Genomic DNA, 25234 nt, shown 5'->3' with positions numbered 1-25234 from the left:
GCTCTTCCCGAGCAGCGTACTCCACCTCATGCTCTTCCTCATCAGCAGACACCTCAGCGTGCTCTTCCCGAGCAGCGTACTCCACCGCATGCTCTTCCTCATCAGCTGACACCTCAGCATGCTCTTCCCGAGCAGCGTACACCACCTCATGCACTTCCTGACCAGCAGACACCATTACATGCTCTGCCTGAGCAGTGAACACCACAGCACGATCTTCCTGAGCAACAGACACCACTGCTTTCCCTTCCAGAGCAGCAAACCCCACAGTGTGCTCTTCATGAACAACAGAAACCACTGCATGCTCTTCCCGAGCAGCGTACTCCACCTCATGGTCTTCATCAGCGTGCTCTTCCCGAGCAGCGTACTCCACCTCATGCTCTTCCTCATCATCTGACAATTCAGCATGCTCTTCCGGAGCAGCGTACTCCACCTCATGCTCTTCCTCATCAGCAGACATCTCAGCGTGCTCTTCCCAAGCAGCGTACCCCACCTCATGCTCTTCATCAGCGTGCTCTTCCCGAGCAGCATACTCCACCTCATGCGCTTCCTCATTAGCAGACACCACTGCTTGCTCTTCCTGAGCAGCGTACTCCACCTCATGCTCTTCCTCATCAGCAGACACCTCAGCGTGCTCTTCCCGAGCAACGTACTCCACATCATGCTCTTCCTCATCAGCAGACACCACTGCTTGCTCTTCCCGAGCAGCGTACTCCACCTCATGCTCGTCCTCATCATCACACACCACTGCATGCGCTTCCTGAGCAGCGAACACCACCTCATGCACTTCCTGACCAGCAGACACCCCTGCATGCTCTTCTTGAGCAGCAAAAACCTGAGCATGCTCTTCCCGAGCAACGTACACCACTTCATGCACTTCCTGACCAGCAGACACCACTGCATGCTCTTCCTGAGCAGTGAACACCACAGAATGATCTTCTTGAGCAGCAGACACCACTGCTTGCCCTTCCTCATCAGCAGACACCTCAGCGTGCTCTTCCCGAGCAGCGTACTCCACCTCATCCTCTTCCTCATCAGCAGACAGCACTGCTTGCTCTTCCAGAGCAGCGTACTCCACCTCATGCTCTTCCTCATCAGCAGACACCTCAGCGTGCTCTTCCCGAGCAGCATACTCCACCTCATGCTCGTCCTCATCATCACACACTACTGCATGCGCTTCCTGAGCAGTGTACACCACCTCATGCTCTTCCTGACCAGCAGACACCATTACATGCCCTTCCTGAGCAGTGAACACCACAGCATGATCTTCCTGAGCAACAGACACCACTGCTTGCCCTTCCAGAGCAGCAAACACCACAGTGTGTTCTTCATGAACAACAGAAACCACTGCATGCTCTTCCTGAGCAGCGAACAGCACCTCATGCTCTTCCTCATCAGCAGACACCTCAGCGTGCTATTCCCGAGCAGCGTACTCCACCTCATGCTCTTCATCAGCGTGCTCTTCCCGAGCAGCGTCCTCCACCTCAGGCTCTTCCTCATCAGCTGACACGTCAATGTGCTCTTCCCGAGCAGCGTACTCCACCTCATGCTCTTTCTCATCAGCAGACATCTCAGCGTGCTCTTCCCGAGCAGCCTACACCACCTCATGCTCTTCCTCATCAGCAGACACCTCAGCGTGCTCTTCCCGAGCAGCGTACCCCACCTCATGCTCTTCCTCATCAGCAGACACCTCAGCGTGCTCTTCCCGAGCAGCGTACTCCATCTCATGCTTTTCCTCATCAGCAGACACCACTGCTTGCTCTTCCCGAGCAGCGTACTCCACCTCATGCTCTTCCTCATCAGCAGACACCTCAGCGTGCTCTTCCCGAGCAGCGTACTCCACCTCATGCTCTTCCTCATCAGCAGAGACCACTGCTTGTTCTTCCCAAGCAGCGTACTCCACCTCATGCTCGTCCTCAACATCACGTACCACTGCATGCACTTCCTGAGCAGCGAACACCACTTCATGCACTTCCTGACCAGCAGACACAACTGCATGCTCTTCTTGAGCAGCAAAATCTCAGCATGCTCTTCCCGAGCAGCGTACACCACCTCATGCACTTCCTGACCAGCAGACACTACTGCATGCACTTCCTGAGCAGTGAACACCACAGAATGATCTTCTTGAGCAGCAGACACCACTGCTTGCCCTTCCAGAGCAGCAAACACCACAGTCTGCTCTTCATGAACATCAGAAACCACTGCATGCTCTTCCTGAGCAGCGAACACCACCTCATGCTCTTCCTCATCAGCAGACACCTCAGTGCGCTCTTCCCGAGCAGTGTACTCCACCTCATGCTCTTCATCAGTGTGCTCGTCCCGAGCAGTGTACTCCACCTCATGCTCTTCCTCATCAGCAGACATCTCAGCGTGCTCTTCCCGAGCAACGTACTCCACCTCCTGCTCTTCCTCATCAGCAGACACCTCAGCGTGCTCTTCCCGAGCAGCGTAGTCCACCTCATGCTCTTCCTCATCAGCAGACACCTCAGCGTGCTCTTCCCGAGCAGCGTACTCCACCTCATGGTCTTCCTCCTCAGCAGACACCACTGCATGCGATTCCTGAGCAGCATACTCCACCTCATGCTCTTCCTCATCAGCAGACACCTCAGCATGCTCTTCCCGAGCAGCGTACTCCACCTTATGCTCTTCCTCATCAGCAGACACCTCAGCGTGCACTTCCCGAGCAGCGTACTCCATCTCATGCTCTTCCTCATCAGCAGACACCTCAGTGTGCTCTTCCCGAGCAGCGTACTCCACCTCATGCTCTTCCTCATCAGCAGACACCACTACTCGCTCTTCCCGAGCAGCGTACTCCACCTCATGCTCTTCCTCATCCGCAGACACCACTGCTTGCTCTTCCCAAGCAGCGTACTCCACCTCATGCATGTCCTCAACATCACACACCACTTCATCCGCTTCCTGAGCAGTGAACACCACCTCATGCACTTCCTGACCAGCAGACACCACTGCATGCTCTTCTTGAGCAGCAAAAACCTCAGCATGCTCTTCCCGAACAGCGTACACCACCTCATGCACTTCCTGACCAGATGAAACTACTGTATGCTCTTCCTGAGCAGTGAACACAACAGAATGATGTTCTTGAGCAGCAGACACTACTGCTTGCCCTTCCAGAGCAGCAAACACCACAGTGTGCTCTTCATGAACAACAGAAACCACTGCATGCTCTTCCTGAGCAGCGAACACCACCTCATGCTCTTCCTCATCAGCAGATACCTCAGCGTGCTCTTCCTGAGCAGTGTACTCCACCTCATGCTCTTCATCAGCGTGCTCTTCCCGAGCAGCGTACTCCACCTCATGCTCTTCCTCGTCTGCAGACATCTCAGCGTGCTCTTCCCGAGCAGCGTCGTCCACCTCATGCTCTTCCTCATCAGCAGACACCTCAGCGTGCTCTTCCCGAGCAGCGTACTCCACCTCATGCTCTTCCTCATCAGCAGACACCTCAGCGTGCTCTTCCCGAGCAGCGTACTCCACCTCATGCTCTTCCTCATCAGCAGACACTTCAGCGTGCTCTTCCCGAGCAGCATACTCCACCTCATGCTCTTCCTCATCAGCAGAAACCACTGCATGAGATTCCTGAGCAGCGTACTCCGCCTCATGCTCTTCCTCATCAGCAGATACCTCAGCGTGCTCTTCCCGAGCAGTGTACTCCACCTCATGCTCTTCATCAGCGTGCTCTTCCCGAGCAGTGTACTCCACCTCATGTTCTTCCTCATCAGCAGAACCACTGCTTGCTCTTCCCAAGCAGAGTACTGCACCTCATGCCCTTCCTCATCAGCAGACACCACTGCTTGCTCTTCCCGAGCAGCATACTCCACCTCATGCTCGTCCTCATCATCACACACTACTGCATGCGCTTCCTGAGCAGCGTACACCACCTCATGCACTTCCTGACCAGCAGACACCATTACATGCTCTTCCTGAGCAGTGAACACCACAGCATGATCTTCCTGAGCAACAGACACCACTGCTTGCCCTTCCAGAGCAGCAAACACCACAGTGTGTTCTTCATGAACAACAGAAACCACTGCATGCTCTTCCTGAGCAGCGAACAGCACCTCATGCTCTTCCTCATCAGCAGACATCTCAGCGTGCTATTCCCGAGCAGCGTACTCCACCTCATGCTCTTCATCAGCGTGCTCTTCCCGAGCAGCGTACTCCACCTCAGGCTCTTCCTCATCAGCTGACACGTCAATGTGCTCTTCCCGAGCAGCGTACTCCACCTCATGCTCTTTCTCATCAGCAGACACGTCAGTGTGCTCTTCCCGAGCAGCATACTCCACCTCATGCTCTTTCTCATCAGCAGACATCTCAGCGTGCTCTTCCCGAGCAGCCTACTCCACCTCATGCTCTTCCTCATCAGCAGACACCTCAGCGTGCTCTTCCCGAGCAGCGTACCCCATCTCATGCTCTTCCTCATCAGCAGACACCTCAGCGTGCTCTTCCCGAGCAGCGTACTCCATCTCATGCTCTTCCTCATCAGCAGACACCACTGCTTGCTCTTCCCGAGCAACGTACTCCACCTCATGCTCTTCCTCATCAGCAGACACCTCAGCGTGCTCTTCCCAAGCAGCGTACTCCACCTCATGCTCATCCTCAACATCACACACCACTGCATGCGCTTCCTGAGCAGCGAACACCACCTCATGCACTTCCTGACCAGCAGACACAACTGCATGCTCTTCTTGAGCATCAAAAACCTCAGCATGCTCTTCCCGAGCAGCGTACACCACCTCATGCACTTCCTGACCAGCAGACACTACTGCATACTCTTCCTGAGCAGTGAACACCACAGAATGATATTCTTGAGCAGCAGACACCACTGCTTGCCCTTCCAGAGCAGCAAACACCACAGTGTGCTCTTCATGAACAACAGAAACCACTGCATGCTCTTCCTGAGCAGCGAACACCACCTTATGCTCTTCCTCATCAGCAGACACCTCAGCGTGCTCTTCCCGAGCATGGTACTCCACCTCATGCTCTTCCTCATCAGCAGACACCTCAGCGCGCTCTTCCCGAGCATGGTACTCCACCTCATGCTCTTCCTCATCAGCAGACACCTCAGAGTGCTCTTCCCGAGCAGCATACTCCACCTCATGCTCTTCCTCATCAGCAGACACCTCAGTGTGCTCTTCCCGAGCAGCGTACTCCACCTCATGCTCTTCCTCATCAGCAGACACCACTACTCGCTCTTCCCGAGCAGCGTACTCCACCTCATTCTCTTCCTCATCAGCAGACACCACTGCTTGCTCTTCCCAAGCAGCGTACTCCACCTCATGCATGTCCTCAACATCACACACCACTTCATCCGCTTCCTGAGCAGTGAACACCACCTCATGCACTTCCTGACCAGCAGACACCACTGCATGCTCTTCTTGAGCAGCAAAAACATCAGCATGCTCTTCCCGAACAGCGTACACCACCCCATGCACTTCCTGACCAGAAGACACTACTGAATGCTCTTCCTGAGCAGTGAACACCACAGAATGATGTTCTTGAGCAGCAGACACTACTGCTTGCCCTTCCAGAGCAGCAAACACCACAGTGTGCTCTTCATGAACAACAGAAACCACTGCATGCTCTTCCTCATCGGCAGATACCTCAGCGTGCTCCTCCTGAGCAGTGTACTCCACCTCATGCTCTTCATCAGCGTGCTCTTCCCGAGCAGCGTACTCCACCTCATGCTCTTCCTCATCTGCAGACATCTCAGCGTGCTCTTCCCGAGCAGCGTACTCCACCTCATGCTCTTCCTCATCAGCAGACACCTCAGCGTGCTCTTCCCGAGCAGTGTACTCCACCTCATGCTCTTCCTCATCAGCAGACACCTCAGTGTGCTCTTCCCGAGCAGCGTACTCCACCTCATGCTCTTCCTCATCAGCAGACACCTCAGCGTGCTCTTCCCGAGCAGCGTACTCCACCTCATGCTCTTCCTCATCAGCAGAAACCACTGCATGGGATTCCTGAGCAGCGTACTCCGCCTCATGCTCTTCCTCATCAGCAGACACCTCAGCGTGCTCTTCCCGAGCAGTGTACTCCACCTCATGCTCTTCATCAGTGTGCTCTTCCCGAGCACTGTACTCCACCTCATGTTCTTCCTCATCAGCAGAACCACTGCTTGCTCTTCCCGAGCAGAGTACTGCACCTCATGCCCTTCCTCATCAGCAGACACCACTGCTTGCGCTTCCTGAGCAGCGTACACCACCTCATGCACTTCCTGACCAGCAGACACCATTACATGCTCTTCCTGAGCAGTGAACACCACAGCATGATCTTCCTGAGCAACAGACACCACTGCTTGCCCTTCCAGAGCAGCAAACACCACAGTGTGTTCTTCATGAACAACAGAAACCACTGCATGCTCTTCCTGAGCAGCGAACACCACCTCATGCTCTTCCTCATCAGCAGACACCTCAGCGTGCTATTCCCGAGCAGCGTACTCCACCTCATGCTCTTCATCAGCGTGCTCTTCCCGAGCAGCGTACTCCACCTCATGCTCTTCCTCATCAGCAGACACCTCAGCATGCTCTTCCCGAGCAGCGTACTCCATCTCATGCTCTTCCTCATCAGCAGACACCTCAGCGTGCTCTTCCCAAGCAGCGTACTCCACCTCATGCTCATCCTCAACATCACACACCACTGCATGCGCTTCCTGAGCAGCGAACACAACCTCATGCACTTCCTGACCAGCAGACACAACTGCATGCTCTTCTTGAGCAGCAAAAACCTCAGCATGATCTTCCCGAGCAGCGTACACCACCTCATGCACTTCCTGACCAGCAGACACTACTGCATACTCTTCCTGAGCAGTGAACACCACAGAATGATCTTCTTGAGCAGCAGACACCACTGCTTGCCCTTCCAGAGCAGCAAACACCACAGTGTGCTCTTCATGAACAACAGAAACCACTGCATGCTCTTCCTGAGCAGCGAACACCACCTCATGCTCTTCCTCATCAGCAGATACCTCAGCGTGCTCTTCCTGAGCAGTGTACTCCACCTCATGCTCTTCATCAGCGTGCTCTTCCCAAGCAGCGTACTCCACCTCATGCTCTTCCTCATCTGCAGACATCTCAGCGTGCTCTTCCCGAGCAGCGTACTCCACCTCATGGTCTTCCTCATCAGCAGACACCTCAGCGTGCTCTTCCCGAGCAGCGTACTCCACCTCATGCTCTTCCTCATCAGCAGACACCTCAGCGTGATCTTCCCGAGCAGCGTACTCCACCTCATGCTCTTCCTCATCAGCAGACAACTCAGCGTGCTCTTCCCGAGCAGCGTACTCCACCTCATGCTCTTCCTCATCAGCAGACACCACTGCATGCGATTCCTGAGCAGCGTACTCCGCCTCATGCTCTTCCTCATCAGCAGACACCTCAGCGTGCTCTTCCCGAGCAGTGTACTCCACCTCATGCTCTTCATCAGCGTGCTCTTCCCGAGCAGTGTACTCCACCTCATGTTCTTCCTCATCAGCAGAACCTCTGCTTGCTCTTCCCGAGCAGAGTACTGCACCTCATGCCCTTCCTCATCAGCAGACACCACTGCTTGCTCTTCCCGAGCAGCATACTCCACCTCATGCTCGTCCTTATCATCACACACTACTGCATGCGCTTCCTGAGCAGCGTACACCACCTCATGCACTTCCTGACCAGCAGACACCATTACATGCTCTTCCTGAGCAGTGAACACCACAGCATGATCTTCCTGAGCAACAGACACCACTGCTTGCCCTTCCAGAGCAGCAAACACCACAGTGTGTTCTTCATGAACAACAGAAACCACTGCATGCTCTTCCTGAGCAGCGAACACCACCTCATGCTCTTCCTCATCAGCAGACACCTCAGCGTGCTATTCCCGAGCAGCGTACTCCACCTCATGCTCTTCATCAGCGTGCTCTTCCCGAGCAGCGTACTCCACCTCATGCTCTTCCTCATCAGCTGACACCTCAGCGTGCTTTTCCCGAGCAGCGTACTCCACCTCATGCTCTTCCTCATCAGCAGACACCTCAGCGTGCTCTTCCCGAGCAGCGTACTCCATCTCATGCTCTTCCTCATCAGCAGACACCACTGCTTGCTCTTCCCGAGCAGCGTACTCCACCTCATGCTCTTCCTCATCAGCAGACACCTCAGCGTGCTCTTCCCAAGCAGCGTACTCCACCTCATGCTCATCCTCAACATCACACACCACTGCATGCGCTTCCTGAGCAGCGAACACCACCTCATGCGCTTCCTGACCAGCAGACACAACTGCATGCTCTTCTTGAGCAGCAAAAACCTCAGCATGCTCTTCCCGAGCAGCGTACACCACCTCATGCACTTCCTGACCAGCAGACACTACTGCATACTCCTCCTGAGCAGTGAACACCACAGAATGATATTCTTGAGCAGCAGACACCACTGCTTGCCCTTCCAGAGCAGCAAACACCACAGTGTGCTCTTCATGAACAACAGAAACCACTGCATGCTCTTCCTGAGCAGCGAACACCACCTTATGCTCTTCCTCATCAGCAGACACCTCAGCGTGCTCTTCCCGAGCATGGTACTCCACCTCATGCTCTTCCTCATCAGCAGACACCTCAGCGCGCTCTTCCCGAGCATGGTACTCCACCTCATGCTCTTCCTCATCAGCAGACACCTCAGCGTGCTCTTCCCGAGCAGCATACTCCACCTCATGCTCTTCCTCATCAGCAGACACCTCAGTGTGCTCTTCCCGAGCAGCGTACTCCACCTCATGCTCTTCCTCATCAGCAGACACCACTACTCGCTCTTCCCGAGCAGCGTACTCCACCTCATTCTCTTCCTTATCAGCAGACACCACTGCTTGCTCTTCCCAAGCAGCGTACTCCACCTCATGCATGTCCTCAACATCACACACCACTTCATCCGCTTCCTGAGCAGTGAACACCACCTCATGCACTTCCTGACCAGCAGACACCACTGCATGCTCTTCTTGAGCAGCAAAAACCTCAGCATGCTCTTCCCGAACAGCGTACACCACCTCATGCACTTCCTGACCAGAAGACACTACTGTATGCTCTTCCTGAGCAGTGAACACCACAGAATGATGTTCTTGAGCAGCAGACACTACTGCTTGCCCTTCCAGAGCAGCAAACACCACAGTGTGCTCTTCATGAACAACAGAAACCACTGCATGCTCTTCCTGAGCAGCGAACACCACCTCATGCTCTTCCTCATCGGCAGATACCTCAGCGTGCTCTTCCTGAGCAGTGCACTCCACCTCATGCTCTTCATCAGCGTGCTCTTCCCGAGCAGCGTACTCCACCTCATGCTCTTCCTCATCTGCAGACATCTCAGCGTGCTCTTCCCGAGCAGCGTACTCCACCTCATGCTCTTCCTCATCAGCAGACACCTCAGCGTGCTCTTCCCGAGCAGCGTACTCCACCTCATGCTCTTCCTCATCAGCAGACACCTCAGCGTGCTCTTCCCGAGCAGCGTACTCCACCTCATTCTCTTCCTCATCAGCAGACACCACTGCTTGCTCTTCCCAAGCAGCGTACTCCACCTCATGCATGTCCTCAACATCACACACCACTTCATCCGCTTCCTGAGCAGTGAACACCACCTCATGCACTTCCTGACCAGCAGACACCACTGCATGCTCTTCTTGAGCAGCAAAAACCTCAGCATGCTCTTCCCGAACAGCGTACACCACCTCATGCACTTCCTGACCAGAAGACACTACTGTATGCTCTTCCTGAGCAGTGAACACCACAGAATGATGTTCTTGAGCAGCAGACACTACTGCTTGCCCTTCCAGAGCAGCAAACACCACAGTGTGCTCTTCATGGACAACAGAAACCACTGCATGCTCTTCCTGAGCAGCGAACACGACCTCATGCTCTTCCTCATCGGCAGATACCTCAGCGTGCTCTTCCTGAGCAGTGTACTCCACCTCATGCTCTTCATCAGCGTGCTCTTCCCGAGCAGCGTACTCCACCTCATGCTCTTCCTCATCTGCAGACATCTCAGCGTGCTCTTCCCGAGCAGCGTACTCCACCTCATGCTCTTCCTCATCAGCAGACACCTCAGCGTGCTCTTCCCGAGCAGCGTACTCCACCTCATGCTCTTCCTCATCAGCAGACACCTCAGCGTGCTCTTCCCGAGCAGCGTACTCCACCTCATGCTCTTCCTCATCAGCAGAAACCACTGCAAGCGATTCCTGAGCAGCGTACTCCGCCTCATGCTCTTCCTCATCAGCAGACACCTCAGCGTGCTCTTCCCGAGCAGTGTACTCCACCTCATGCTCTTCATCAGCGTGCTCTTCCCGAGCAGTGTACTCCACCTCATGTTCTTCCTCATCAGCAGAACCACTGCTTGCTCTTTCCGAGCAGAGTACTGCACCTCATGCCCTTCCTCATCAGCAGACACCACTGCTTGCTCTTCCCGAGCAGCATACTCCACCTCATGCTCGTCCTCATCATCACACACTACTGCATGCGCTTCCTGAGCAGCGTACACCACCTCATGCACTTCCTGACCAGCAGACACTACTGCATACTCTTCCTGAGCAGTGAACACCACAGAATGATATTCTTGAGCAGCAGACACCACTGCTTGCCCTTCCAGAGCAGCAAACACCACAGTGTGCTCTTCATGAACAACAGAAACCACTGCATGCTCTTCCTGAGCAGCGAACACCACCTCATGCTCTTCCTCATCAGCAGATACCTCAGCGTGCTCTTCCTGAGCAGTGTACTCCACCTCATGCTCTTCATCAGCGTGCTCTTCCCGAGCAGCGTACTCCACCTCATGCTCTTCCTCATCTGCAGACATCTCAGCGTGCTCTTCCCGAGCAGCGTACTCCACCTCATGCTCTTCCTCATCAGCAGACACCTCAGCGTGCTCTTCCCGAGCAGCGTACTCCACCTCATGCTCTTCCTCATCAGCAGACACCTCAGCGTGATCTTCCCGAGCAGCGTACTCCACCTCATGCTCTTCTTCATCAGCAGACACCTCAGCGTGCTCTTCCCGAGCAGCGTACTCCACCTCATGCTCTTCCTCATCAGCAGACACCACTGCATGCGATTCCTGAGCAGCGTACTCCGCCTCATGCTCTTCCTCATCAGCAGACACCTCAGCGTGCTCTTCCCGAGCAGTGTACTCCACCTCATGCTCTTCATCAGCGTGCTCTTCCCGAGCAGTGTACTCCACCTCATGTTCTTCCTCATCAGCAGAACCTCTGCTTGCTCTTCCCGAGCAGAGTACTGCACCTCATGCCCTTCCTCATCAGCAGACACCACTGCTTGCTCTTCCCGAGCAGCATACTCCACCTCATGCTCGTCCTTATCATCACACACTACTGCATGCGCTTCCTGAGCAGCGTACACCACCTCATGCACTTCCTGACCAGCAGACACCATTACATGCTCTTCCTGAGCAGTCAACACCACAGCATGATCTTCCTGAGCAACAGACACCACTGCTTGCCCTTCCAGAGCAGCAAACACCAAAGTGTGTTCTTCATGAACAACAGAAACCACTGCATGCTCTTCCTGAGCAGCGAACACCACCTCATGCTCTTCCTCATCAGCAGACACCTCAGCGTGATATTCCCGAGCAGCGTACTCCACCTCATGCTCTTCATCAGCGTGCTCTTCCCGAGCAGCGTACTCCACCTCATGCTCTTCCTCATCAGCTGACACGTCAGTGTGCTCTTCCCGAGCAGCATACTCCACCTCATGCTCTTTCTCATCAGCAAACATCTCAGCGTGCTCTTCCCGAGCAGCGTACTCCACCTCATGCTCTTCCTCATCAGCAGACACCTCAGCGTGCTCTTCCCGAGCAGCGTACTCCACCTCATGCTCTTCCTCATCAGCAGACACCTCAGCGTGCTCTTCCCGAGCAGCGTACTCCATCTCATGCTCTTCCTCATCAGCAGACACCACTGCTTGCTCTTCCCGAGCAGCGTACTCCACCTCATGCTCTTCCTCATCAGCAGACACCTCAGCGTGCTCTTCCCAAGCAGCGTACTCCACCTCATGCTCATCCTCAACATCACACACCACTGCATGCGCTTCCTGAGAAGCGAACACCACCTCATGCGCTTCCTGACCAGCAGACACAACTGCATGCTCTTCTTGAGCAGCAAAAACCTCAGCATGCTCTTCCCGAGCAGCGTACACCACCTCATGCACTTCCTGACCAGCAGACACTACTGCATACTCCTCCTGAGCAGTGAACACCACAGAATGATATTCTTGAGCAGCAGACACCACTGCTTGCCCTTCCAGAGCAGCAAACACCACAGTGTGCTCTTCATGAACAACAGAAACCACTGCATGCTCTTCCTGAGCAGCGAACACCAACTTATGCTCTTCCTCATCAGCAGACACCTCAGCGTGCTCTTCCCGAGCATGGTACTCCACCTCATGCTCTTCCTCATCAGCAGACACCTCAGCGCGCTCTTCCCGAGCATGGTACTCCACCTCATGCTCTTCCTCATCAGCAGACACCTCAGCGTGCTCTTCCCGAGCAGCATACTCCACCTCATGCTCTTCCTCATCAGCAGACACCTCAGTGTGCTCTTCCCGAGCAGCGTACTCCACCTCATGCTCTTCCTCATCAGCAGACACCACTACTCGCTCTTCCCGAGCAGCGTACTCCACCTCATTCTCTTCCTCATCAGCAGACACCACTGCTTGCTCTTCCCAAGCAGCGTACTCCACCTCATGCATGTCCTCAACATCACACACCACTTCATCCGCTTCCTGAGCAGTGAACACCACCTCATGCACTTCCTGACCAGCAGACACCACTGCATGCTCTTCTTGAGCAGCAAAAACCTCAGCATGCTCTTCCCGAACAGCGTACACCACCTCATGCACTTCCTGACCAGAAGACACTACTGTATGCTCTTCCTGAGCAGTGAACACCACAGAATGATGTTCTTGAGCAGCAGACACTACTGCTTGCCCTTCCAGAGCAGCAAACACCACAGTGTGCTCTTCATGAACAACAGAAACCACTGCATGCTCTTCCTGAGCAGCGAACACCACCTCATGCTCTTCCTCATCGGCAGATACCTCAGCGTGCTCTTCCTGAGCAGTGTACTCCACCTCATGCTCTTCATCAGCGTGCTCTTCCCGAGCAGCGTACTCCACCTCATGCTCTTCCTCATCTGCAGACATCTCAGCGTGCTCTTCCCGAGCAGCGTACTCCACCTCATGCTCTTCCTCATCAGCAGACATCTCAGCGTGCTCTTCCCGAGCAGCGTACTCCACCTCATGCTCTTCCTCATCAGCAGACACCTCAGCGTGCTCTTCCCGAGCAGCATACTCCACCTCATGCTCTTCCTCATAAGCAGACACCTCAGCGTGCTCTTCCCGAGCAGCGTACTCCACCTCATGCTCTTCCTCATCAGCAGACACCTCAGCGTGCTCTTCCCGAGCAGCGTACTCCACCTCATGCTCTTCCTCATCAGCAGAAACCACTGCATGCGATTCCTGAGCAGCGTACTCCGCCTCATGCTCTTCCTCATCAGCAGACACCTCAGCGTGCTCTTCCCGAGCAGTGTACTCCACCTCATGCTCTTCATCAGCGTGCTCTTCCCGAGCAGTGTACTCCACCTCATGTTCTTCCTCATCAGCAGAACCACTGCTTGCTCTTTCCGAGCAGAGTACTGCACCTCATGCCCTTCCTCATCAGCAGACACCACTGCTTGCTCTTCCCGAGCAGCATACACCACCTCATGCTCGTCCTCATCATCACACACTACTGCATGCGCTTCCTGAGCAGCGTACACCACCTCATGCACTTCCTGACCAGCAGACACCATTACATGCGCTTCCTGAGCAGTGAACACCACAGCATGATCTTCCTGAGCAACAGACACCACTGCTTGCCCTTCCAGAGCAGCAAACACCACAGTGTGTTCTTCATGAACAACAGAAACCACTGCATGCTCTTCCTGAGCAGCGAACACCACCTCATGCTCTTCCTCATCAGCAGACACCTCAGCGTGCTATTCCCGAGCAGCGTACTCCACCTCATGCTCTTCATCAGCGTGCTCTTCCCGAGCAGCGTACTCCACCTCATGCTCTTCCTCATCAGCAGACACCTCAGCGTGCTCTTCCCGAGCAGCGTACTCCATCTCATGCTCTTCCTCATCAGCAGACACCACTGCTTGCTCTTCCCGAGCAGCGTACTCCACCTCATGCTCTTCCTCATCAGCAGACACCGCAGCATGCTCTTCCCAAGCAGCGTACTCCACCTCATGCTCATCCTCAACATCACACACCACTGCATGCGCTTCCTGAGCAGCGAACACAACCTCATGCACTTCCTGACCAGCAGACACAACTCCATGCTCTTCTTGAGCAGCAAAAACCTCAGCATGATCTTCCCGAGCAGCGTACACCACCTCATGCACTTCCTGACCAGCAGACACTACTGCATACTCTTCCTGAGCAGTGAACACCACAGAATGATATTCTTGAGCAGCAGACATCACTGCTTGCCCTTCCAGAGCAGCAAACACCACAGGGTGCTCTTCATGAACAACAGGAACCACTGCATGCTCTTCCTGAGCAGCGAACACCACCTCATGCTCTTCCTCATCAGCAGATACCTCAGCGTGCTCTTCCTGAGCAGTGTACTCCACCTCATGCTCTTCATCAGCGTGCTCTTCCCGAGCAGCGTACTCCACCTCATGCTCTTCCTCATCTGCAAACATCCCAGTGTGCTCTTCCCGAGCAGCGTACTCCACCTCATGCTCTTCCTCATCAGCAGACACCTCAGCGTGCTCTTCCCGAGCAGCGTACTCCACCTCATGCTCTTCCTCATCAGCAGACACCTCAGCGTGCTCTTCCCGAGCAGCGTACTCCACCTCATGCTCTTCCTCATCAGCAGACACCTCAGCGTGCTCTTCCCGAGCAGCGTACTCCACCTCATGCTCTTCCTCATCAGCAGACACCACTGCATGCGATTCCTGAGCAGCGTACTCCGCCTCATGCTCTTCCTCATCAGCAGACACCTCAGCGTGCTCTTCCCGAGCAGTGTACTCCACCTCATGCTCTTCATCAGCGTGCTCTTCCCGAGCAGTGTACTCCACCTCATGTTCTTCCTCATCAGCAGAACCTCTGCTTGCTCTTCCCGAGCAGAGTACTGCACCTCATGCCCTTCCTCATCAGCAGACACCACTGCTTGCTCTTCCCGAGCAGCATACTCCACCTCATGCTCGTCCTCATCATCACACACTACTGCATGCGCTTCCTGAGCAGCGTACACCACCTTATGCACTTCCTGACCAGCAGACACCATTACATGCTCTTCCTGAGCAGTGAACACCACAGCATGATCTTCCTGAGCAACAGACACCACTGCTTGCCCTTCCAGAGCAGCAAACACCACAGTGTGTTCTTCATGAACAACAGAAACCACTGCATGCTCTTCCTGAGCAGTGAACACCACCTCATGCTCTTCCTCATCAGCAGACACCTCAGCGTGCTATTCCCGAGCAGCGTACTCCACCTCATGCTCTTCATCAGCGTGCTCTTCCCGAGCAGCGTACTCCACCTCATGCTCTTCCTCATCAGCTGACACGTCAGTGTGCTCTTCCCGAGCAGCATACTCCACCTCATGCTCTTTCTCATCAGCAAACATCTCAGCGTGCTCTTCCCGAGCAGCGTACTCCACCTCATGCTCTTCCTCATCAGCAGACACCTCAGCGTGCTCTTCCCGAGCAGCGTACCCCATCTCATGCTCTTCCTCATCAGCAGACACCTCAGCGTGCTCTTCCCGAGCAGCGTACTCCATCTCATGCTCTTCCTCATCAGCAGACACCACTGCTTGCTCTTCCGGAGCAGCGTACTCCACCTCATGCTCTTCCTCATCAGCAGACACCTCAGCGTGCTCTTCCCAAGCAGCGTACTCCACCTCATGCTCATCCTCAACATCACACACCACTGCATGCGCTTCCTGAGCAGCGAACACCACCTCATGCGCTTCCTGACCAGCAGACACAACTGCATGCTCTTCTTGAGCAGCAAAAACCTCAGCATGCTCTTCCCGAGCAGCGTACACCACCTCATGCACTTCCTGACCAGCAGACACTACTGCATACTCCTCCTGAGCAGTGAACACCACAGAATGATATTCTTGAGCAGCAGACACCACTGCTTGCCCTTCCAGAGCAGCAAACACCACAGTGTGCTCTTCATGAACAACAGAAACCACTGCATGCTCTTCCTGAGCAGCGAACACCACCTCATGCTCTTCCTCATCAGCAGACACCTCAGCGTGCTCTTCCCAAGCATGGTACTCCACCTCATGCTCTTCCTCATCAGCAGACACCTCAGCGCGCTCTTCCCGAGCAGTGTACTCCACCTCATGCTCTTCATCAGCGTGCTCTTCCCGAGCAGTGTACTCCACCTCATGCTCTTCCTCATCTGCAGACATCTCAGCGTGCTCTTCCCGAGCAACGTACTCCACCTCCTGCTCTTCCTCATCAGCAGACACCTCAGCGTGCTCTTCCATAGCAGCGTAGCCCACCTCATGCTCTTCCTCATCAGCAGACACCTCAGCGTGCTCTTCCCGAGCAGCGTACTCCACCTCATGCTCTTCCTCGTCAGCAGACACCACTGCATGCGATTCCTGAGCAGCGTACTCCGCCTCATGCTCTTCCTCATCAGCAGACACCTCAGCATGCTCTCCCGAGCAGCATACTCCACCTTATACTCTTCCTCATCAGCAGACACCTCAGCGTGTTCTTCCCGAGCAGCATACTCCACCTCATGCTCTTCCTCATCAGCAGACACCTCAGTGTGCTCTTCCCGAGCAGCGTACTCCACCTCATGCTCTTCCTCATCAGCAGACACCACTGCTTGCTCTTCCCGAGCAGCGTACTCCACCTCATGCTCTTCCTCATCAGCAGAAATCTCTGCGTGCTCTTCCCGAGCAGCGTGCTCCACCTCATGCTCTTCCTCATCAGCAGACACCACTGCTTGCTCTTCCCAAGCAGCGTACTCCACCTCATGCATGTCCTCAACATCACACACCACTTCATCCGCTTCCTGAGCAGTGAACACCACCTCATGCACTTCCTGACCAGCAGACACCACTGCATGCTCTTCTTGAGCAGCAAAAACCTCAGCATGCTCTTCCCGAACAGCGTACACCACTTCATGCACTTCCTGACCAGAAGACACTACTGTATGCTCTTCCTGAGCAGTGAACACCACAGAATGATGTTCTTGAGCAGCAGACACTACTGCTTGCCCTTCCAGAGCAGCAAACACCACAGTGTGCTCTTCATGAACAACAGAAACCACTGCATGCTCTTCCTGAGCAGTGAACACCACCTCATGCTCTTCCTCATCAGCAGATACCTCAGCGTGCTCTTCCTGAGCAGTGTACTCCACCTCATGCTCTTCATCAGCGTGCTCTTCCCGAGCAGCGTACTCCACCTCATGCTCTTCCTCATCAGCAGACATCTCAGCGTGCTCTTCCCAAGCAGTGTACTCCACCTCATGCTCTTCCTCATCAGCAGACACCTCAGCGTGCTCTTCCCGAGCAGCGTACTCCACCTCATGCTCTTCCTCATCAGCAGACACCTCAGCGTGCTCTTCCCGAGCAGCGTACTTCACCTCATGCTCTTCCTCATCAGCAGACACCTCAGCGTGCTCTTCCCGAGCAGCGTACGCCACCTCATGCTCTTCCTCATCAGCAGACACCACTGCATGCGATTCCTGAGCAGCGTACTCCGCCTCATGCTCTTCCTCATCAGCAGACACCTCAGCGTGCTCTTCCCGAGCAGTGTACTCCACCTCATGCTCTTCATCAGCGTGCTCTTCCCGAGCAGTGTACTCCACCTCATGCTCTTCCTCATCAGCTGACACCTCAGCATGCTCTTCCCGAGTAGCGTACTCCACCTCATGCTCTTCCTCATCAGCAGACACCTCAGCGTGCTGTTCCCGAGCAGCATACTCCACCTCATTCTCTTCCTCATCAGCAGACACCACTGCATGCGATTCCTGAGCAGCTTACTCCACCTCATGCTCTTCCTCATCAGCAGACACCTCAGTGTGCTCTTCCCGAGCAGCGTACTCCACCTCATGCTCTTCCTCATCAGCAGACACCTCATCGTGCTCTTCCCGAGCAGCGTACTCCACCTCATGCTCTTCCTCATCATCAGACACCACTGCATGCGATTCCTGAGCAGCGTACTCCACCTCATGCTCTTCCTCATCAGCAGACACCTCAGCGTGCTCTTTCCGAGCAGCGTACTCCACCTCATGCTCTTCCTCATCAGCAGACACCACTGCTTGCTCTTCCCAAGCAGCGTACTCCACCTCATGTCTTCCTCATCAGCAGACACCTTGGCGTGCTCTTCCCGAGCAGCGTACTCCACCTCATGCTCTTCCTCATCAGCAGACACCTCGGCGTGCTCTTCCCGAGCAGCGTACTCCACCTCATGCTCTTCCTCATCAGCAGACACCACTGCATGGGATTCCTGAGCAGCGTACTCCGCCTCATAATAATAATAATAATAATAATTTGGCATTTATATAGCGCTACAAACCCTGAGGTATCTGAGCGCTGCTTATTATTTCCCACGGTGTGTGGTGCTCATTTATCGACCTCGGAAGGATGAAAGGCTGAGTTTGGCCCCGCCGGGATTCGAACCTGCGTTAGCAGACTCTGCACCGATGTCAAAGCGAGTGCTCTACTCGCTGTGCCACTTGACCGGCATGCTCATGCTCTTCCTCATCAGCAGACACCTCATCGTGCTCTTCCCGAGCAGCGTCCTCCACCTCATGCTCTTCCTCATCATCAGACACCACTGCTTGCTCTTCCCGAGCAGCGTATTCCACCTCATGCTCTTCCTCATCAGCAGACACCACTGCATGCGATTCCTGAGCAGCGTACTCCACCTCATGCTGTTCCTCATCAGCAGACACCTCAGCGTGCTCTTCCCGAGCAGCGTACTCCACCTCATGATCTTCCTCATCAGCAGACACCTCAGCGTGCTCTTCCTGAGCAGCGTACTCCACCTCATGCTCTTCCTCATCAGCAGACACCTCAGCGTGCTCTTCCCGAGCAGCATACTCCACCTCATGCTCTTCCTCATCAGCAGACACCACTGCACGCGATTCCTGAGCAGCGTACTCCACCTCATGCTCTTCCTCATCAGCAGACACCTCAGCGTGCTCTTCCCGAGCAGCGTACTCCACCTCATGCTCTTCCTCATCAGCAGACACCTCAGCGTGATCTTCCCGAGCAGCGTACTCCACCTCATGCTCTTCCTCATCAGCAGACACCTCAGCGTGCTCTTCCCGAGCAGCATACTCCACCTCATTCTCCTCCTCATCAGCAGACACCTCAGCATGCTCTTCCCGAGCAGCGTACTCCACCTCATGCTCTTCCTCATCAGCAGACACCTCAGCGTGCTCTTCCAGAGCAGCGTACCCCACCTCATGCTCTTCCTCATCAGCAGAACCCTCAGCGTGCTCTTAGCGAGCAGCGTACTCCACCTCATGCTCTTCCTCATCAGCAGATACCTCAGCGTGCTCTTCCAGAGCAGCATACTCCACCTCATGCTCTTCCTCATCAGAAGACACCTCAGCGTGCTTTTCCCGAGCAGCGTACTCCACCTCATGCTCTTCCTCATCAGGAGACACCACTGCTTGCTCTTCCCGAGCAGCGTATTCCACCTCATGCTCTTCCTCATCAGCAGACACCACTGCATGCGATTCCTGAGCAGCGTACTCCACCTCATGCTCTTCCTCATCAGCAGACACCTCAGCATGCTCTTCCCGAGCAGCGTACTCCACCTCATGCTCTTCCTCATCGGCAGACACCTCAGCGTGCTCTTCCGGAGCAGCGTACTCCACCTCATGCTCTTCCTCATCAGCAGGCACCACTGCTTGCTCTTCCCAAGCAGCGTACTGCACCTAATGCTCTTCCTCATCAGCAGACACCACTGCTTGCTCTTCCCGAGCAGCATACTCCACCTCATGCTCGTCCTCATCATCACACACTACTGCATGCGCTTCCTGAGCAGCGTACACCACCTCATGCACTTCCCGACCAGCAGACACCATTGCATGCTCTTCCTGAGCAGTGAACACCACAGCATGATCTTCCTGAGCAACAGACACCACTGCTTGCCCTTCCAGAGCAGCAAACACCACAGTGTGCTCTTCATGAACAACAGAAACCACTGCATGCTCTTCCTGAGCAGCAGACTCCACCTCAGGCTCTTCCTCATCAGCTGACACCTCAGCGTGCTCTTCCCGAGCAGCGTACTCCACCTCATGCTCTTCCTCATCAGCAGACACCACTGCTTGCTCTTCCTGAGCAGCGTACTCCACCTCATGCTCTTCCTCATCAGCAGACACATTTGCATGCGATTCCTGAGCAGCGTACTCCACCTAATGCTCTTCCTCATCAGCAGACACCTCAGCGTGCTCTTCCCGAGCAGCGTACTCCACCTCATGCTCTTCCTCATAAGCAGACACCTCAGCGTGCTCTTCCCGAGCAGCATACTCCACCTCATGCTCTTCCGCATCAGCAGACACCTCATTGTGCTCTTCCCGAGCAGCGTCCTCCACCTCATGCTCTTCCTCATCATCAGACACCACTGCTTGCTCTTCCCGAGCAGCGTATTCCACCTCATGCTCTTCCTCATCAGCAGACACCACTGCATGCGATTCCTGAGCAGCGTACTCCACCTCATGCTCTTCCTCATCAGCAGACACCTCAGCGTGCTCTTCCCGAGCAGCGTACTCCACCTCATGATCTTCCTCATCAGCAGACACCTCAGCGTGCTCTTCCTGAGCAGCGTACTCCACCTCATGCTCTTCCTCATCAGCAGACACCTCAGCGTGCTCTTCCCGAGCAGCATACTCCACCTCATGTTCTTCCTCATCAGCAGACACCACTGCACGCGATTCCTGAGCAGCGTACTCCACCTCATGCTCTTCCTCATCAGCAGACACCTCAGCGTGCTCTTCCCGAGCAGCGTACTCCACCTCATGCTCTTCCTCATCAGCAGACACCTCAGCGTGATCTTCCCGAGCAGCGTACTCCACCTCATGCTCTTCCTCATCAGCAGACACCTCAGCGTGCTCTTCCCGAGCAGCGTACTCCACCTCATGCTCCTCCTCATCAGCAGACACCACTGCTTGCTCTTCCCGAGCAGCGTACTCCACCTCATGCTCTTCCTCATCAGCAGACACCTCAGCATGCTCTTCCCGAGCAGCGTACTCCACCTCATGCTCTTCCTCATCAGCAGACACCTCAGCGTGCTCTTCCAGAGCAGCGTACTCCACCTCATGCTCTTCCTCATCAGCAGAACCCTCAGCGTGCTCTTAGCGAGCAGCATACTCCACCTCATGCTCTTCCTCATCAGCAGACACCTCAGCGTGCTCTTCCAGAGCAGCGTACTCCACCTCATGCTCTTCCTCATCAGCAGACACCTCAGCGTGCTTTTCCCGAGCAGCGTACTCCACCTCATGCTCTTCCTCACCAGCAGACACCACTGCTTGCTCTTCCCGAGCAGCGTATTCCACCTCATGCTCTTCCTCATCAGCAGACACCACTGCATGCGATTCCTGAGCAGCGTACTCCACCTCATGCTCTTCCTCATCAGCAGACACCTCAGCATGCTCTTCCCGAGCAGCGTACTCCACCTCATGCTCTTCCTCATCGGCAGACACCTCAGCATGCTCTTCCCGAGCAGCGTACTCCACCTCATGCTCTTCCTCATCAGCAGGCACCACTGCTTGCTCTTCCCAAGCAGCGTACTGCACCTAATGCTCTTACTCATCAGCAGACACCACTGCTTGCTCTCCCCGAGCAGCATACTCCACCTCATGCTCGTCCTCATCATCACACACTACTGCATGCGCTTCCTGAGCAGCGTACACCACCTCATGCACTTCCCGACCAGCAGACACCATTGCATGCTCTTCCTGAGCAGTGAACACCACAGCATGATCTTCCTGAGCAACAGACACCACTGCTTGCCCTTCCAGAGCAGCAAACACCACAGTGTGCTCTTCATGAACAACAGAAACCACTGCATGCTCTTCCTGAGCAGCAGACTCCACCTCATGCTCTTCCTCATCAGCTGACACCTCAGCATGCTCTTCCCGAGCAGCGTACTCCACCTCATGCTCTTCCTCATCAGCAGACACCTCAGCGTGCTCTTCCCGAGCAGCGTACTCCACCTCATGCTCTTCCTCATCAGCAGACACCACTGCTTGCTCTTCCTGAGCAGCGTACTCCACCTCATGCTCTCCCTCATCAGCAGACGCCATTGCATCGGATTCCTGAGCAGCGTACTCCACCTCATGCTCTTCCTCATCAGCAGACACCTCAGCGTGCTCTTCCCGAGTAGTGTACTCCACCTCATGCTCTTCCTCATAAGCAGACACCTCAGCGTGCTCTTCCCGAGCAGCATACTTCACCTCATGCTCTTCCGCATCAGCAGACACCTCAGCGTGCTCTTCCCGAGCAGCGTACTCCACCTCATGCTCCTCCTCATCAGCAGACACCAATGCTTGCTCTTCCCGAGCAGCGTACTCCACCTCATGCTCTTCCTCATCAGCAGACACCTCAGCGTGCTCTTCCCAAGCAGCGTACTCCACCTCATGCTCTTCCTCATCAGCAGACACCTCAGCGTGCTCTTCCCGAGCAGCATACTCCACCTCATGCTCTTCCTCATCAGCAGACACCACTGCATGCGATTCCTGAGCAGCGTACTCCACCTCATGCTCTTCCTCATCAGCAGACACCACTGCATGCAATTCCTGAGCAGCGTACTCCACCTCATGCTCTTCCTCATCAGCAGACACCTCAGCGTGCTCTTCCCGAGCAGCGTACTCCACTTCATGCTCTTCCTCATCAGCAGACACCTCAGCATGATCTTCCCGAGCAGCGTACTACACCTCATGCTCTTCCTCATCAGCAGACACCTCAGCGTGCTCTTCCCGAGCAGCGTACTCCACCTCATGCTCCTCCTCATCAGCAGACACCACTGCTTGCTCTTCCCGAGCAGTGTACTCCACCTCATGCTCTTCCTCATCAGCAGACACCTCAGCATGCTCTTCCCGAGCAGCGTACGCCACCTCATGCTCCTCCTCATCAGCAGACACCACTGCTTGCTCTTCCCGAGCAGCGTACTCCACCGCATGCTTTTCCTCATCAGCAGACACCTCAGTGTGCTCTTCCCGAGCAGCGTACTCCACCTCATGCTCTTCATCAGCGTGCTCTTCCCGAGCAGCGTACTCCACCTCATGCTCCTCCTCATCAGCAGACACCACTGCTTGCTCTTCCCGAGCAGCGTACTCCACCTTATGCTCTTCCTCATCAGCAGACACCTCAGCGTGCTCTTCCCGAGCAGCGTACTCCACCTCATGCTCTTCCTCATCAGCAGACACCACTGCTTGCTCTTCCCGAGCAGCGTACTCCACCTCATGCTCTTCCTCATCAGCAGACACCTCAGCGTGCTCTTCCCGAGCAGCGTACTCCACCTCATGCTCTTCCTCATCAGCAGACACCTCAGCGTGCTCTTCCCGAGCAGCATACTCCACCTCATGCTCTTCCTCATCAGCAGACACCACTGCATGCGATTCCTGAGCAGCGTACTCCACCTCATGCTCTTCCTCATCAGCAGACACCACTGCATGCGAGTCCTGAGCAGCGTACTCCACCTCATGCTCTTCCTCATCAGCAGACACCTCAGCGTGCTCTTCCCGAGCAGCGTACTCCACTTCATGCTCTTCCTCATCAGCAGACACCTCAGCATGATCTTCCCGAGCAGCGTACTACACCTCATGCTCTTCCTCATCAGCAGACACCTCAGCGTGATCTTCCCGAGCAGCATACTCCACCTCATGCTCGTCCTCATCATCACACACCACTGCATGCGCTTCCTGAGCAGCGAACACCACCTCATGCACTTCCTGACCAGCAGATACCACTGCATGCTTTTCTTGAGCAGCAAAAACCTCAGCATGCTCTTCCCAAGCAGCGTACACCACCTACTGCACTTCCTGACCAGCAGACACCTCAGCGTGCTCTTCCCGAGCAGCGTACTCCACCTCATGCTCTTCCTCATCAGCAGACACCACTGCGTGCTCTTCCCGAGCAGTGTACTCCACCTCATGCTCTTCCTCATCAGCAGACACCTCAGCATGCTCTTCCCGAGCAGCGTACGCCACCTCATGCTCCTCCTCATCAGCAGACACCACTGCTTGCTCTTCCCGAGCAGCGTACTCCACCGCATGCTTTTCCTCATCAGCAGACACCTCAGTGTGCTCTTCCCGAGCAGCGTACTCCACCTCATGCTCTTCATCAGCGTGCTCTTCCCGAGCAGCGTACTCCACCTCATGCTCCTCCTCATCAGCAGACACCACTGCTTGCTCTTCCCGAGCAGCGTACTCCACCTTATGCTCTTCCTCATCAGCAGACACCTCAGCGTGCTCTTCCCGAGCAGCGTACTCCACCTCATGCTCTTCCTCATCAGCAGACACCACTGCTTGCTCTTCCCGAGCAGCGTACTCCACCTCATGCTCGTCCTCATCATCACACACCACTGCATGCGCTTCCTGAGCAGCGAACACCACCTCATGCACTTCCTGACCAGCAGACACCACTGCATGCTCTTCTTGAGCAGCAAAAACCTCAGCATGCTCTTCCCAAGCAGCGTACACCACCTACTACACTTCCTGACCAGCAGACACCACTGCTTGCTCTTCCCGAGCAGCATATTCCACCTCATGCTCCTCCTCATCAGCAGGCACCTCAACGTGCTCTTCCCGAGCAGCGTACTCCATCTCATGCTCCTCCTCAACAGCAGACACCTCAGCATGCTCTTCCCGAGCAGCGTACTCCACCTCATGCTCCTCCTCATCAGCAGACACCACTGCTTGCTCTTCCCGAGCAGCGTACTCCACCTCATGCTCTTCCTCATCAGCAGACACCTCAGCGTGCTCTTCCCGAGCAGCGTACTCCACCTCATGCTCGTCCTCATCATCACACACCACTGCATGCGATTCCTGAGCAGCAGACTTCACTGCTTGCGCTTTGTGTTTAACCGTGTGTGTTCTTGTGCATTGGACACTTCCACCCGCTTGTATCCCCGCTGTTATGCGGATTTCTGAGCCGCTAGCAGCCTCTGCTTGTGTGGCTATTTCTGAGCCGTGAGCAACTCCACCCAGTAAGTCACTGTTCTTCTGTCATCAGTCTGTTTTCAACCTATA

The 25234-nt window shown here is 54.9% G+C and overlaps 1 protein-coding gene across 1 annotated transcript; it reads right to left on the bottom strand.

Moving 5' to 3' along the window:
- Nucleotides 1-19918: 19918 nt before the first annotated feature.
- On the bottom strand, nt 19919-24808 carry LOC138563353 (uncharacterized abhydrolase domain-containing protein DDB_G0269086-like). Its single transcript, XM_069642836.1, has 7 exons — nt 24706-24808; nt 24031-24336; nt 22199-22536; nt 21869-22150; nt 21496-21778; nt 20426-20736; nt 19919-20380 (listed from the first exon to the last, which is right to left on the bottom strand). The coding sequence occupies exons 1-7, from the start codon at nt 24806-24808 to the stop codon at nt 19919-19921; spliced, it is 2085 nt and encodes a 694-aa protein (XP_069498937.1).
- Nucleotides 24809-25234: the final 426 nt, after the last annotated feature.

The sequence above is a fragment of the Ambystoma mexicanum genome, chromosome 1q, assembly GCF_040938575.1.
Source record: "Ambystoma mexicanum isolate Mex_15411 chromosome 1q, UKY_AmexF1_1, whole genome shotgun sequence".
Taxonomy (NCBI): Eukaryota; Metazoa; Chordata; class Amphibia; order Caudata; family Ambystomatidae; genus Ambystoma; species Ambystoma mexicanum.
The sequence above is the reverse complement of the archived record's forward strand: the minus strand, read 5'-3'. Positions and strand labels throughout refer to the sequence as shown.

Excerpts from the sequence above, each read along its gene's own strand:
- LOC138563353 (XM_069642836.1), bottom strand. The coding sequence starts at position 24,808 with ATGGAGTACGCTGCTCGGGAAGAGCACGTTGAGGTGCCTGCTGATGAG. Across the intron at positions 22,151-22,198 it reads CTGATGAGGAAGAGCATGAG|GAAGAGCATGAGGTGGAGTA; the intron begins GTGGAGTACGCT and ends TCTGCTGATGAG. Across the intron at positions 21,779-21,868 it reads CTGCTCAGGAAGCGCATGCA|GTGCAGTACGCTGCTTGGGA; the intron begins GTAGTGTGTGAT and ends TAAGAGCATTAG.